This window comes from Tiliqua scincoides, chromosome 1 (assembly GCF_035046505.1).
Source record: "Tiliqua scincoides isolate rTilSci1 chromosome 1, rTilSci1.hap2, whole genome shotgun sequence".
Lineage (NCBI taxonomy): Eukaryota > Metazoa > Chordata > Lepidosauria > Squamata > Scincidae > Tiliqua > Tiliqua scincoides.
In genome coordinates, this window is record NC_089821.1 from 292,336,945 (window position 1) to 292,349,185 (window position 12,241).

The following is a 12,241-nucleotide window of genomic DNA, read 5'->3' on the forward strand; positions in this document are numbered from 1 at the left end:
ACTGGGCTTCTGCTGAGTTTGCAATATGCATGATCCACAGCTGGCACTGAAATTAGAGTCATATGGAAGAGCACACTAGGTGATGGCTGGGTCAACAGTTTGGAATATTCTTCTGGTTCTACAAACTAGAGCTCATAGTTGGTTGCAGCAGAGATCAGGTCCCTCTAAAGACAGATTTCACATCTCAATGCTTTTTCCCCCCATTGGAGGCCAGGGAAGCCCTCAACCTTCTCCGTCTTGGCAGAGTGCAGTTAAATTCAGCCTTGTCGGAGTCCTATTGCAATGACGGTGTGCCTGGTGTCAGCATTTCATAAACATAAGAAAGACCCTTGCCTTTTTCTTGCATGTTGCTGTTTCACACACCTGGGAGAAAAGTCACTTTGGGGAGGGGCACTTATTTAGTTCATGGATATCCCGTCTTACTTCTACCATGGAACTCAATGCAACAAGGCAGGCTCATCCATGAAGCCAGCTGAAGCAGTAGCTTCAGGCAGCAAATTAAAGGAGGGCATCCAGCTCTGCCCACCTACTTGCCACCACTGCTCCTCCTTCTCCTACTCCTGGATTAGAAAGGAAGAGGGGGACAGAGAGGAAAAGGAAGTGTGGAGGGGAGGAGAATGCTGAGCTACAACACTGGAGAGTGAGAGGACCAGAGGCTGGCACATCATCAGGTAGGGGGGCCGCATTCAGCATGCCACTTCAGGCATCAGGATGGCTTGGGCTGGCCCTGCAAGGCAGCTTATTCAGAATTCCCAGGTGGTCTCCCACCAGCAACTTACCAGCTTAGCTGGTCACCTGCTTAGCTTCAGCAATTTGAAGTAGGGAAACAGATGGTAGAGAAAGGGATAAGCACCTTTTCCCCATACCACATCCTGAATCCCAATCACCCCCTGCAAGTGCCTTTTTTACGCTGCACACATTGACATGCAGCATCTACTTTGATTTTCAGCTTTTCTGCAAGATGAGAAGGATAGTGACCCATCTTGCAGGACTAGTGTGAAAGTTCAGTGAAAACTGTCATTACAAATGAAGAAGTGCTATTCTAAAAGATAAAGAGGAAGAAGAGGACAGTAGGGAGGTAGTGGGAAATAGAAATAAACCATGGAGTAACTGGAAATCTGCTATGAAAAGGACTCAGAAAGGCACTTCAAAATAATCTGAGCTAGAAACTGCCTTAGTGTGGGAGACATTAAGACACTCCGTCTAACTCATCCGGGAGAAGACTATGTACACTTGAAGCCATTACCTTAGAAAGTTGGAACGCGTAGCTGGGAGAATGTCAGCAATGGAACAGCTGCTCCTTTGGCTAAGGGGGCATTGCAGAAATATATATGGGGGTTACAACAAACAGCAGCTGATCACTTCTTTTTCATTATACAGTCATTTATATTAAGACTTCCCAATTAAAGCAAGGCTCATTCCGAAAGTATTGGCCTTATTTTTATGGCTCCCAGGAATATCTTAATCTTTCCTTTAAATTAGGCTTATAGATGGTATAAATGGGCCAATGAGTACATTTTTAAATGTCTGTGACCTGAAGCAAAAAATACTTGTGAGGCAGTAGGATAATTGTGTCCAGAAATCCAGCTGCCCTCTGAACTATCAGCCCTAGAGATAAAAAGGAAACAGAAAAATACAGTATAGAGATAATGAAGACCGAATACTTGTATCTGTATACCAGTTGCCAATGCAAAGGAATGGCAGTCTTCAAAGCGTTGAAATGCTATTCAGGTTGCTGCATTATACTGAATGGTATATCTAAGATGGGAGCTTACTTGCCAACTGCATCAATCTGTCAGCTCTACTATGGAGCTGAATCATGCTATTTTGTCAGTTTGTGCCAAATTTGCACAATTCTGTGAGATTTTGCAGAAATGTGTGCCAATATAATTTAGGGCACAATCCTAACACCTTATGTCAGTGCTTTCCAGCACTGGCATAGTGGTGCCAATGGGACATGTGCTGCATCCTGCAGTTGGGTGTCACTCACAGAGGCCTCCTCAAAGTAAGGGAATGTTTGTTCCCTTACCTTGGAGCTGCATTGCCCTTATGTCATTGCGCCCTTAGTATTCTGCAAATGCTAATTTATAGCTAAGAATGTTTCATTCTGTAAACTCAGCAGGATCAGGCCATCTAGTTCAGATTCCTGTTTCTCACAATGGCCTACCAGATGGCTCTGGGAGCACACAGCACAAGGTACCTGCATCCTGCTGCAATTCCCTTATAACTGGCATTCAGAGGTAGACTATCTCTAAAACCCAGTGGTTACATGCAGTCATCATGACATTACCTGCGATGGACATTTCTTTCATAAATCTGTCCCCTCCCCTCCGTGTGAGCAGCAAAAACACAATCCATGGCAAAAGCATGTGGTGGCTGGGCTCAAGTGGCCCAAAGATTGCCAAAGGGAGGTTTGGGTTGCATGGTGACATGTCCCCTTGAGCCTCATGTCTGGGGGTAGCCTGCCCCCCTCTGCCCTGTCTTAATGACATCACTGGCTGGGAAATGGCTGCATCTCTTAGGTTCTGCCTATCAGGCTGATATTACAAGCAAGCACACGAGTTCCACTGGAAAGAGTGGCAATTTTTTTGGGGGGGGCGGGGGATTCTAACAATAGGATGGCAACATAAATCTAGCCAATCTATGTTAAATGATCTTGAGTAAGTATCACTAGCTAGAGTGGGATTACTCTTCCCTACCCCATTTTTCAGTGCATGTTTATGGATGATGGCACTAGAATGTCTTATCTATATTGCAGCACAATTCTTTGCATATCTACTCAGAAGTAAGTCCCACTGTGTTCAATGGGGCTGACTCTCAGGAACATGTGTATGGGATTGCAGCCTTAGGGTTCAGTTCTATCCAACTTTCTAGCACCGGTACAGCCACAATGCAGATCCAAAGTAAGGGAACAAATGTTCCCATATCTTGAGGAGGCCTCTGTGGCTGCCTCCCCACCACAGGATGCAGTGCACGCTCCATTGGCACAGCTGCGCAGGCCCTGGAAATTGGATAGGATTGGGCCCTTAGTGATTCTGAGGAACCAACAACTCAGTCACAAAAATATGTCTGTGTACTTATAGGGTGCCTCCTTCTCCAGCCCCCATTTTTAACAGAAGTTTAAGACTGCACAAGAGGTAGAAATTCAACCCTCAAGTTTTGCTGGGAGAAATACTTCATCAGGCAAGGCCCTTTTTACTTTGCCCAGGCTTTCAAAACTGGCCTGTTTGCTGTGGTGGTCCCAGTCTAGATTTCCTGCCCCCCCCCCTCCAGTGGCTTCTAAAGTGTTTAACTAGAGAAACAAAGATGCAGAGCCAAACATCATATGTGGCCAGTCTGAACAGCAAAGGCTGAATGGGGAGGGGGGAGCGTGAGGCATTGTGACTGCAGAGGGAACCACTCAAGTAACCGCAGTCAAATACACTGGGCCCCATATCAAGGAGGGCTGTATTTTTCTACCACAAACAATTGTGCCAAAGGTGTGATGCACAACAAGGGGATGGAATTCAGCATGAAAGGGGGACTCAGATGGATATTTTGTATCAAAGACTGGTTTAAAGACTGTATTAAAGACTCTCAGGAAAGTGTGGATAGGATTGCAGCCTCAGAGCCAATCCTGTGCCTGCCTACTCAGAAGTCAGTCCCATTATTGTCAATGGGGCTTACCCCCAGGAAAGTGTGGATAGGATTGGGCTGTCAGGCAGGCAGGTTAATGTTTCTTCATTAAACAATTCTTATTCTGCAGAACTTCAAATCCTGAAAAGTGTTATGGGATGTTGCGTCACATTCACATGTTGTTGGCATCCTTCAGTCTCGGAAGACTATGGTGTCGCGCTCTGAATGGTGGTTCTGGAACAGAGTGTCCTCTCCAGTGCGCGAAGCCTGGGTAAAGTAGGTATGGAGGATAGGCTGTTACCCATGCAGCAAATCCTCCCTCTCCACGTCGCTGGAATGGTCCAATGGAAAGGCAGAGGCCAATACGGTTGGTTCCAGCGGCATCACAGGAGTTGCCAGAACGTGACTGTGTTCAGCCATGAACTGCCTCAGGGACTCTGGCTCCTGATTTTGCCTCGAGGTTGACTCCTGAAGCCTTTTCCATAACTGGATGTAGCCACAAGGCAGTGGAGGTTTGGGGTCAGAGTTTTCCTTCTCTCAGATGAGCTGCCTTCCCAGGCTGACGAGTCCCATCGACCTGGTGGCTGTTTAGTCGCCTCTTACGATAAGTACAGCCAAACTGAGGGCCTATTCTTATCCCCAGCCCCCAGGGGAAACATTCACATACAGTTATTGCAAATGGTCATTTTCAGCGAATGTGTTCCTAGATGAGAATAAAGTTCTTATTTCTGATGATGATCTGTTTAGTGACATAACTTCCTGCTTAATGATGACACTTCCGGCCCTCAGCATGCATCATGAATGCTACAAAAATGTTACATGAATGCTACATCTTTGTACAAATCGATGGTAAGGCCACACCTGGAGTATTGTGTCCAGTTCTGGTCGCCACGTCTCAAAAAGGACATAGTGGAAATGGAAAAGGTGCAAAAGAGAGCGACTAAGATGACTGCTGGGCTGGGGCACTTTTCTTATGAGGAAAGGCTACGGCGTTTGGGCCTCTTCAATCTAGAAAAGAGACGCCTGAGGGGGGACATGATTGAGACATACAAAATTATGCACGGGAAGGATAAAGTGGATAGTGAGATGCTCTTTACACTCTCATGTAACACCAGAACCAGGGGACATCCACTAAAATTGAGTGTTGGGAGAGTTAGGATAAAAGAAAATATTTCTTTACACAGCGTGTGGTCGGTCTGTGGAACTCCTTGCCACGGGATGGGGTGCTGGCATGCGGCCAGGACAGGGCTGCGGGGGACAGGAGCGCCCCCTCCCCCTCCGGCCGGCAGGGGTCGCTGTGGCGCGTCCGTGGCGGCGCGGCCCTTCTGGCCTCCGCAGGGGGAGCGCTCGCGTCGGGCCCGCCTGGCCGGTCTCGGGAGCAGCGCGGGATCGCGGCCATGGAGATCGGCACCGAGATCAGCCGCAAGATCCGGGTGAGGGAGACGGAGCGAGAGGCTGGGCACGGCTAGAGACCCCCCCCAGAGACCCCCGAGCGGGCTCCAGCCGTCCCCGCCCGCCGGGGAAGCTCCGCGCCCCTCCTAGCCTCTGAGGGAGGCCTCGGTCCCTCCGCCCCCGCCCCTCCCTGGGCTCTGCAGGGACCCTCAGGAGGCGAGACTCGGCCGACGCCTGCCTGGGAGTAAGCGCCACCCACTCCAGTGGGGCTCCTTCTGAGTAGACCTCCAAAGGAGCGGGTTCTGAGGCTGCAGCCCTGTCCACACTTGCCTGGGAGTAAGTCCCATTGACTCTAATGGGACTTGCTTCTGAGTAGACAGGCACAGGACTCGGCTCTGGGGCTGCAGTTCTAGACACACTTTCTTAGGCGTAAGTCTCCATTGACTATAATAGGGCTTACTTCTGAGTAGGCACGCATAGGTCTGGGCTCTGAGGCTGCCATCCTGTCCACATTCTCCTGGGAGTAAGCCCCGTTGACCGTACTGGGACTGACTTCTGAGGAGACGTGCATAGGACGGGGCTCTGAGGCTGGATCCTAACCACACTTTCCTGGGAGTAAGCGCTATTGGCTGTAATGGGACTTACTTCTGAGTACACACGCATAGGCTTGGGCTGTGAGGCTGCAATCTTGTCCACACTTACCTGGGAGTAAGCCCCATTGACTACACTGGGACTTCCTTCTCAGTTAGACATGCACAGGATTGGGGCTGTTGGTCTGTTGCCAAGGAAACCTGTGGCTCCTTAAAGCCTCCTCTACTCCAATGCATCCTTTGGGGCTGCAGGTGCCACCAGAGCTCTCATCTGTGCCAAGGTCTTAGTGGTGTCCCTATTGGTGTTCCACAGATACTTCCTTATGTGTAGTGCTCCCAGATACAAAGGGGGGCAAGGGGCCTCTAGACAGGGCTGGCTTCCCCATCTGATTTCCCCTTATTTAATTACTTGTTTCTCATTAAGTATTTATAAGTACTTTTAATTTATGTAATTATTTATAGCTTGCCTATCTAGGGAAAATGGCACCATTTCAGTGCTTGCCATGGGCAATTTCCATGCTTGCTGCATTCTTACATAAAGTAAGAATACAGAAAGTACTTCCTGCTTTATGATGTCACTTCCAGCCATGACACCACTTCCAGGTTAATGTCATCACTTCTGCTGGGTCCCAGACAAATTGTCATTCTAATAAGTGGGTCTCTGTACTAAAAGTTTGAGAACCACTGGCCTGTACCTTTAAGCCATTTCTGCCCAGTGTTGCATATATGCAACAGGGACCACATGTGTACACCTGTGGGCCAGGCAAAAATGGGTTAACCATTGAATAGCAGAGGGAATTTTGGCAGGTGCAGCTTTTTAAACCCTTCCATGTGAACTGCACCTGCCAAAATTCCCTCTTCTATATAATGGTTAAAGGTACAGGCCCTCTGCCCCATTTAGCATTTTGTAACCCATTTGTCTGAGCAGCATTTGTAACCCATTTGTTCCTTTCCTGCTGCCAGATTGCCTTAGGAACCTACAGGGGAAGGGAGCAACCAGCAGCAGCTGCTCTTGGGTTCTTCATGAATTCATTCATATTCACCTGACTCTTGAGTGTTGAACTCATTTCATACAGTGAACTGTATAGTGTTCTTGATGCCTGTTGAGGGCCAGAAGTGATGTTATTAAGCAGGTCATGACCAGGGGAAGACATTTTTTTCTCAAGAACTCATTCATTGTAAATGTCAGAAGAGAAAATACACAAATATTGATCATATTTTCAAGATGTGAGAGAGCCTAATTGTCATGTTGGCTGGCAGAGCCTATGAGAGGAATTTTAGCAGGGGGTACAAAGTCTCTTCTGGGTCCCTTCCCAAAGAGGAAGGGGGGCAATGGGGGCAGGCAGAATGGGGGGAGGGGGGAAATAGGGCAGGGAAAGGTAATGACAGCCACAATAGACTTTGGAGCTCAGGTCTACTAGGCTTCCAAGTCTACCTGACCATGTGGCATTAGCAGCTAGATAAAGTAATATGGAAAATCAAACACTCCTAAGTCTCTCTAAAATTTTTGAAATGCCAAAGAGCTCCTGTAGTAGGCCTGTTTCCTCCCAGATTTGACACTGTGTTAAGGAGGGTCATGGATGCATTCCTGGGCCTGGTGTGTATGGCTTGCAGCAGTAGTTAACAATGCATGCACATGGTTGTGCCCTAGCAGTATGCGCTAGCAGTTAATTCAGGTAAGATAGGAAAATGTCAGGTCCCCCAGGAACTTTCTGGGCCCCCTCCTTTGGCTCCTAGGCCCCCTTTCTGACCCTGGGCCTGGGTACAAATTACCCACTTTACCCCCCTCTCCTAGGCCCTGTTGGCTGGACTTTCAGCAGTGACACCTCAGCACAGCTCAGCAGCTGATGGAGGTGCTGGGAGAGGCCAAGGACCAGATAAAGAGCTTCCGAGGGCTGCATCTGCCCCCCCCCCCCGGGTCTTATTTTCAATACCCCTGTCTTAGTAGGTGCCACTTTGTGAGTAAGGTATGGGCAGTTCAGCCATTCACTGTGGGGTGGGTGGGATGCAAAATGAATGAGGTGCAGTGTAGTCAGTATATTTGCTCAGCCCACAATGAGATCCTACTGAATTCAAAAGACTTACTTCTCAACTGGGTGCACAGTCTTCAGTCTTAATGCAACTACAGTAGAATGATGGGTATACCACCACATGCCTATGTAAACCGCCTTGAATAAAGTCTAAGGAGAAATCTGAGGACCAAGAAAGGCGGTATAGAAATACCTGTATTATTATTATTATTATTATTATTATTATTATTAATAATAATAATAATAATAATAATAATAATAATAATAATAATAATAATAATAATAATAATATTTTTTTAACTCTTATATATGAAATTGCAAAATAGGTCATTTGTGTTTAATGGTCAATATTGTACTAAATGGCAATTTCAGGTTTCAGAGTAGGTACAAGTAAATGAATGCCACTATGATTTTATATTTGTGTGAAATCAACTTTTTTAAAAAGTAAAACATTCTTGTTCTTTGCCTCTCTTTTCCTTGAATGGGTAGTTTTGAAACTAGAGGCAAAATTGATTAAAATTTGTTCATGTGTTTATGCATTCAGAAATATATAGATAGTCATCCATAAAAGAGGTCATAATTATTATGAACAGTGTTCCCAAAATGTGAAGCATCCATAAAAATTATGAATAGCCACTGATGTAACTGAGCATACAGAGCAGGCACCTTTTATACATTGTAAAACTTGCAGAACAGACATCCATAGTCCCACAGTGTTTATATCAGGAGTTATCCTGTCACACAGACAGTGTTTCTTAGAAAACAACAGAATAAATAGACTTCAAGCAAGTAAGACATAGTTTTTGCCATGTGCAGCATCTTCCATCTCAGTGTTGCAGTAACAGGAGATTGTTGCCCATTGTGGGATAATTCTTTATTATTTTGCTGCACATTGGCAAGGATACACAGCAAGATCACTTAATTTCTTATTTGAAAGTAAATCACATTGAACTTAAAATAAATATGAGACTTTTGATGACCACCTATTCCCTGCCCTATTTCCTATTTAAGGTGAGACTTAAAATAAATATGCGTAGAAACAGATTGTAACAATTATTCAGAACTTTAAGAACATAAGAACAGCCCCACTGGATCAGGCCATAGGCCCATCTAGTCCAGCTTCCTGTATCTCACAGCGGCCCACCAAATGCCCCAGGGAGCACACCAGATAACAAGAGACCTCATCCTGGTGCCCTCCCTTGCATCTGGCATTCTGACATAACCCATTTCTAAAATCAGGAGGTTGCGCATACACATCATGGCTTGTACCCCATAATGGATTTTTCCTCCAGAAACCTGTCCAATCCCCTTTTAAAGGCGTCTAGGCTAGACGCCAGCACCACATCCTGTGGCAAGGAGTTCCACAGACCGACCACACGCTGAGTAAAGAAATATTTTCTTTTGTCTGTCCTAACCCGCCCAACACTCAATTTTAGTGGATGTCCCCTGGTTCTGGTATTATGTGAGAGTGTAAAGAGCATCTCCCTATCCACTCTGTCCATTCCCTGCATAATTTTGTATGTCTCAATCATATCCCCGCTCAAGCGTCTCTTTTCTAGGCTGAAGAGGCCCAAACACCGTAGCCTTTCCTCATAAGGAAGGTGCCCCAGCCCCGTAATCATCTTAGTCGCTCTCTTTTGCACCTTTTCCATTTCCACTATGTCTTTTTTGAGACTTGGCGACCAGAACTGGACACAATACTCCAGGTGTGGCCTTACCATAGATTTGTACAACGGCATTATAATACTAGCCGTTTTGTTCTCAATACCCTTCCTAATGATCCCAAGCATAGAATTGGCCTTCTTCACTGCCGCTGCACATTGGGTCGACACTTTCATCGACCTGTCCACCACCACCCCAAGATCTCTCTCCTGATCTGTCACAGACAGCTCAGAACCCATCAGCCTATATCTAAAGTTTTGATTTTTTGCCCCAATGTGCATGACTTTACACTTACTGACATTGAAGCGCATCTGCCATTTTGCTGCCCATTCTGCCAGTCTGGAGAGATCCTTCTGGAGCTCCTCACAATCACTTCTGGTCTTTACCACTCGGAAAAGTTTGGTGTCATCTGCAAACTTAGCCACTTCACTGCTCAACCCTGTCTCCAGGTCATTTATGAAGTCATTTATGAACTTTCCATGAGAGGTGGTAGTTACTGAGCAAATAGAGTGCCTGTCTGCATGTGATGGACAGTAAATGTCTTTGCTTGCAAAGGCATAAGTGGTCATCATTTGAAAACTGAAAATATTGCAGACTCTGGAGGGCATAAAATGAAGATCATCCATATAGTTTTGGTGGATGATTCCAGTGAGAGCATCTCCTGGATTCTAGTACAGTACTTGCAATAACTTGGTGGTTCCTGTGTCCAGTATGAAACTCAGAGTAATAAAATACAGAACATGATATAGTGCCATTTATAATTGTTCCATTTATAATTGAACCAGTTTGTTCCTCCACAGTCCTCTGTTTTACATGGAAAAGCAAACTTTGTGTTTAATAAATGGAAATGGTTAATTTTATCTTAAATTCAGAAACGCTGGTTTAAAAGGTAATTTTTAAAGCGATGCGTACATCGATGGGTGCCCGGGGAAGCCCTCAGAATGCCTTAAAAGGCATAAAAACGTCAGTGGTGTTTTTTTTGCCTCTGTGGGTCATTCTGAAGCCTGCAGAGGCAGTGGGTGGACACGCACTGCCTCTCCGGGCTTCAGAAAGCTCTCTTGTTGAGATCGAAGTGCAGCTCTGGTCCCCTTCAGATGCCATAAGGGGCTGAAAATCGCAGATTCGATTATCTGTGATTTTCAGTATCTTCAGGTGTCCAAGAATGAATCTCCCATGGATACCAAGGCTCCACCTGTACTATGATTTAAATTTAATTAAAGAAGAAAATTGCTTTTTATCTATGTGTGTGTAAAGCAGATGCTGTCCACCATTTAAGCCATCTTATGCCACTGGAGTTAGGTTTGAGTTTATGACTTCCGAAGCAATTTCTGAATATCTTTTCTTTGATATTGTGCAATTTTAAACTTTTAATTTTTGTTCCTTGTGTAGAGTGCCATAAAAGGAAAACTACAGGAACTGGGAGCATATGTAGGTAAGTTTTACAGTAGCGCTGCTAGTTTTGATTATCAATACAAAATTGTTTTACAATGCAATTCTATATATGTACAGTCAGAAGTAAGCCTCTCAGATCTTGTACTGTGTGTGCTTAGAAGTAAACAGTTTGATCCTTGTTTGCTTTCACTAGCTGCTTAGAACAGTAATTCCCAAAGTCCTGCTTGAAAACAGGAAGTGGACTTTGGGAGCCCTGTAAGTCTGGTTCTCAAACTGGAGCGTTGCAAAGCCCCAGGCAGAGAACCCTGGCTTCTATCCCCGTAATGGGTGAGGAGGGGGAAGGCAGTGATGCGACCTGTTGGATCGTGCACTGGTTTGGAGGTGCGCAGGGCTTGCTGCCACTTGCCAGAGCCTGCAGCAGCCTCCTAGGGATGCGGGATGCACCAGTGCCAGCCTCCACAGGGCTCCCCAACATGTGGAGACCCTCAAAATTGCGATTGCGACCACTTCCGGTTTTGCGAACGCAAATCCCAGAGTAGTTGCAATCGCAATTTTGTGGGTCTCTGCAGCATGAGCAGCTCTGTGGAGGCTGGCATGGGTGCTCAGCTCAGCTCCACCAAATCCACAGCCCCGCTTTGGGCCTCTTGGTCCAACATGGGACTCCTTTACTTAATAGCCGGCGCAGAGTCGAGTAGTCCCTTTGTGGGGCTACTTTCCTTACCTGGGGGAACGGGACGAATGTCCCCTTCCCCCAAGCAGGCATTGGGAGCTGGCAGTGACTGCCAGAATACTCATAGGATGCTGCGGCAACCATTTTGGCATTGCAGCAGCCCTTTGCGTCGGGCAGCTCAGAATTGGGCTGATACTTGGGAATAAGCCGTATTGAACACAGTCAGTCATCCTTCCAAGAAAGCATGCATAAGGTTTGGCACATAAGGTCTTTTTGTATCAGGGATGCTGCTTATATTCAACAATCATGTCTTGAAATGTCCAACCGTGACCTAAGATTAGTACACAAAGTATAAGCATCATTTCATATGAATTGAATAGTAAGAAATGACAATAAAGTGTGGTGTAACCCAGGGCTTGTCAAATTTGCTTCTGTTCTAGGAGCCAGCCCAAAAACGTAGGAGCCAGGCAAATTCTTCAACTTTCATGCGTTTATGTTTCAACGCCAGTCAAAAACTAATGTAACATTCCACCAGAGGATGATGTAATTTGAATCCCTCTGGTGGCAGGAAAACTTGGCAGGTGTCAATGTGATGACAGAGATGCTGCACCTAAGGAACTTCTTTCTGCCTCAGAGCTCTAGCTCTTTAAATACGTCTCTTAACCTCAATGCCTAATGCACATACATTTTCAAATTTAGCAAAACTGCAAAACAATTCTGCTAAGCCAGTGGTTATCACACATTTAGCACCGGGACCCACTTTTTAGAATGGGAATCTGTCAGGACCCACCAGAAGTGATGTCATGACCGGAAGTGACATCATCAAGCAGGAAAATTTTTAACAATCCTGGGCTGCATTGCTACCCAAACTTACCCAGGAGTAAGTCCCA

At 46.0% G+C, this 12,241-nt stretch overlaps 1 protein-coding gene across 3 annotated transcripts in view; it reads left to right on the forward strand.

The window, feature by feature from the left end:
* Positions 1–4,959: 4,959 nt before the first annotated feature.
* Positions 4,960–12,241, forward strand: part of ZC3H14 (zinc finger CCCH-type containing 14) — a 31,984-nt gene continuing 24,702 nt past the window's right edge. For 2 of the 3 annotated variants that reach the window (XM_066628206.1, XM_066628222.1), the window contains exons 1-2: positions 4,960–5,048; positions 10,679–10,721. In XM_066628206.1, the coding sequence (XP_066484303.1) occupies positions 5,013–5,048; positions 10,679–10,721 (79 nt within the window). In that variant the 5' untranslated portion in view covers positions 4,960–5,012. The remainder of the gene's footprint in view (positions 5,049–10,678; positions 10,722–12,241) is intronic. The other variant, XM_066628213.1, reaches the window with a different exon arrangement.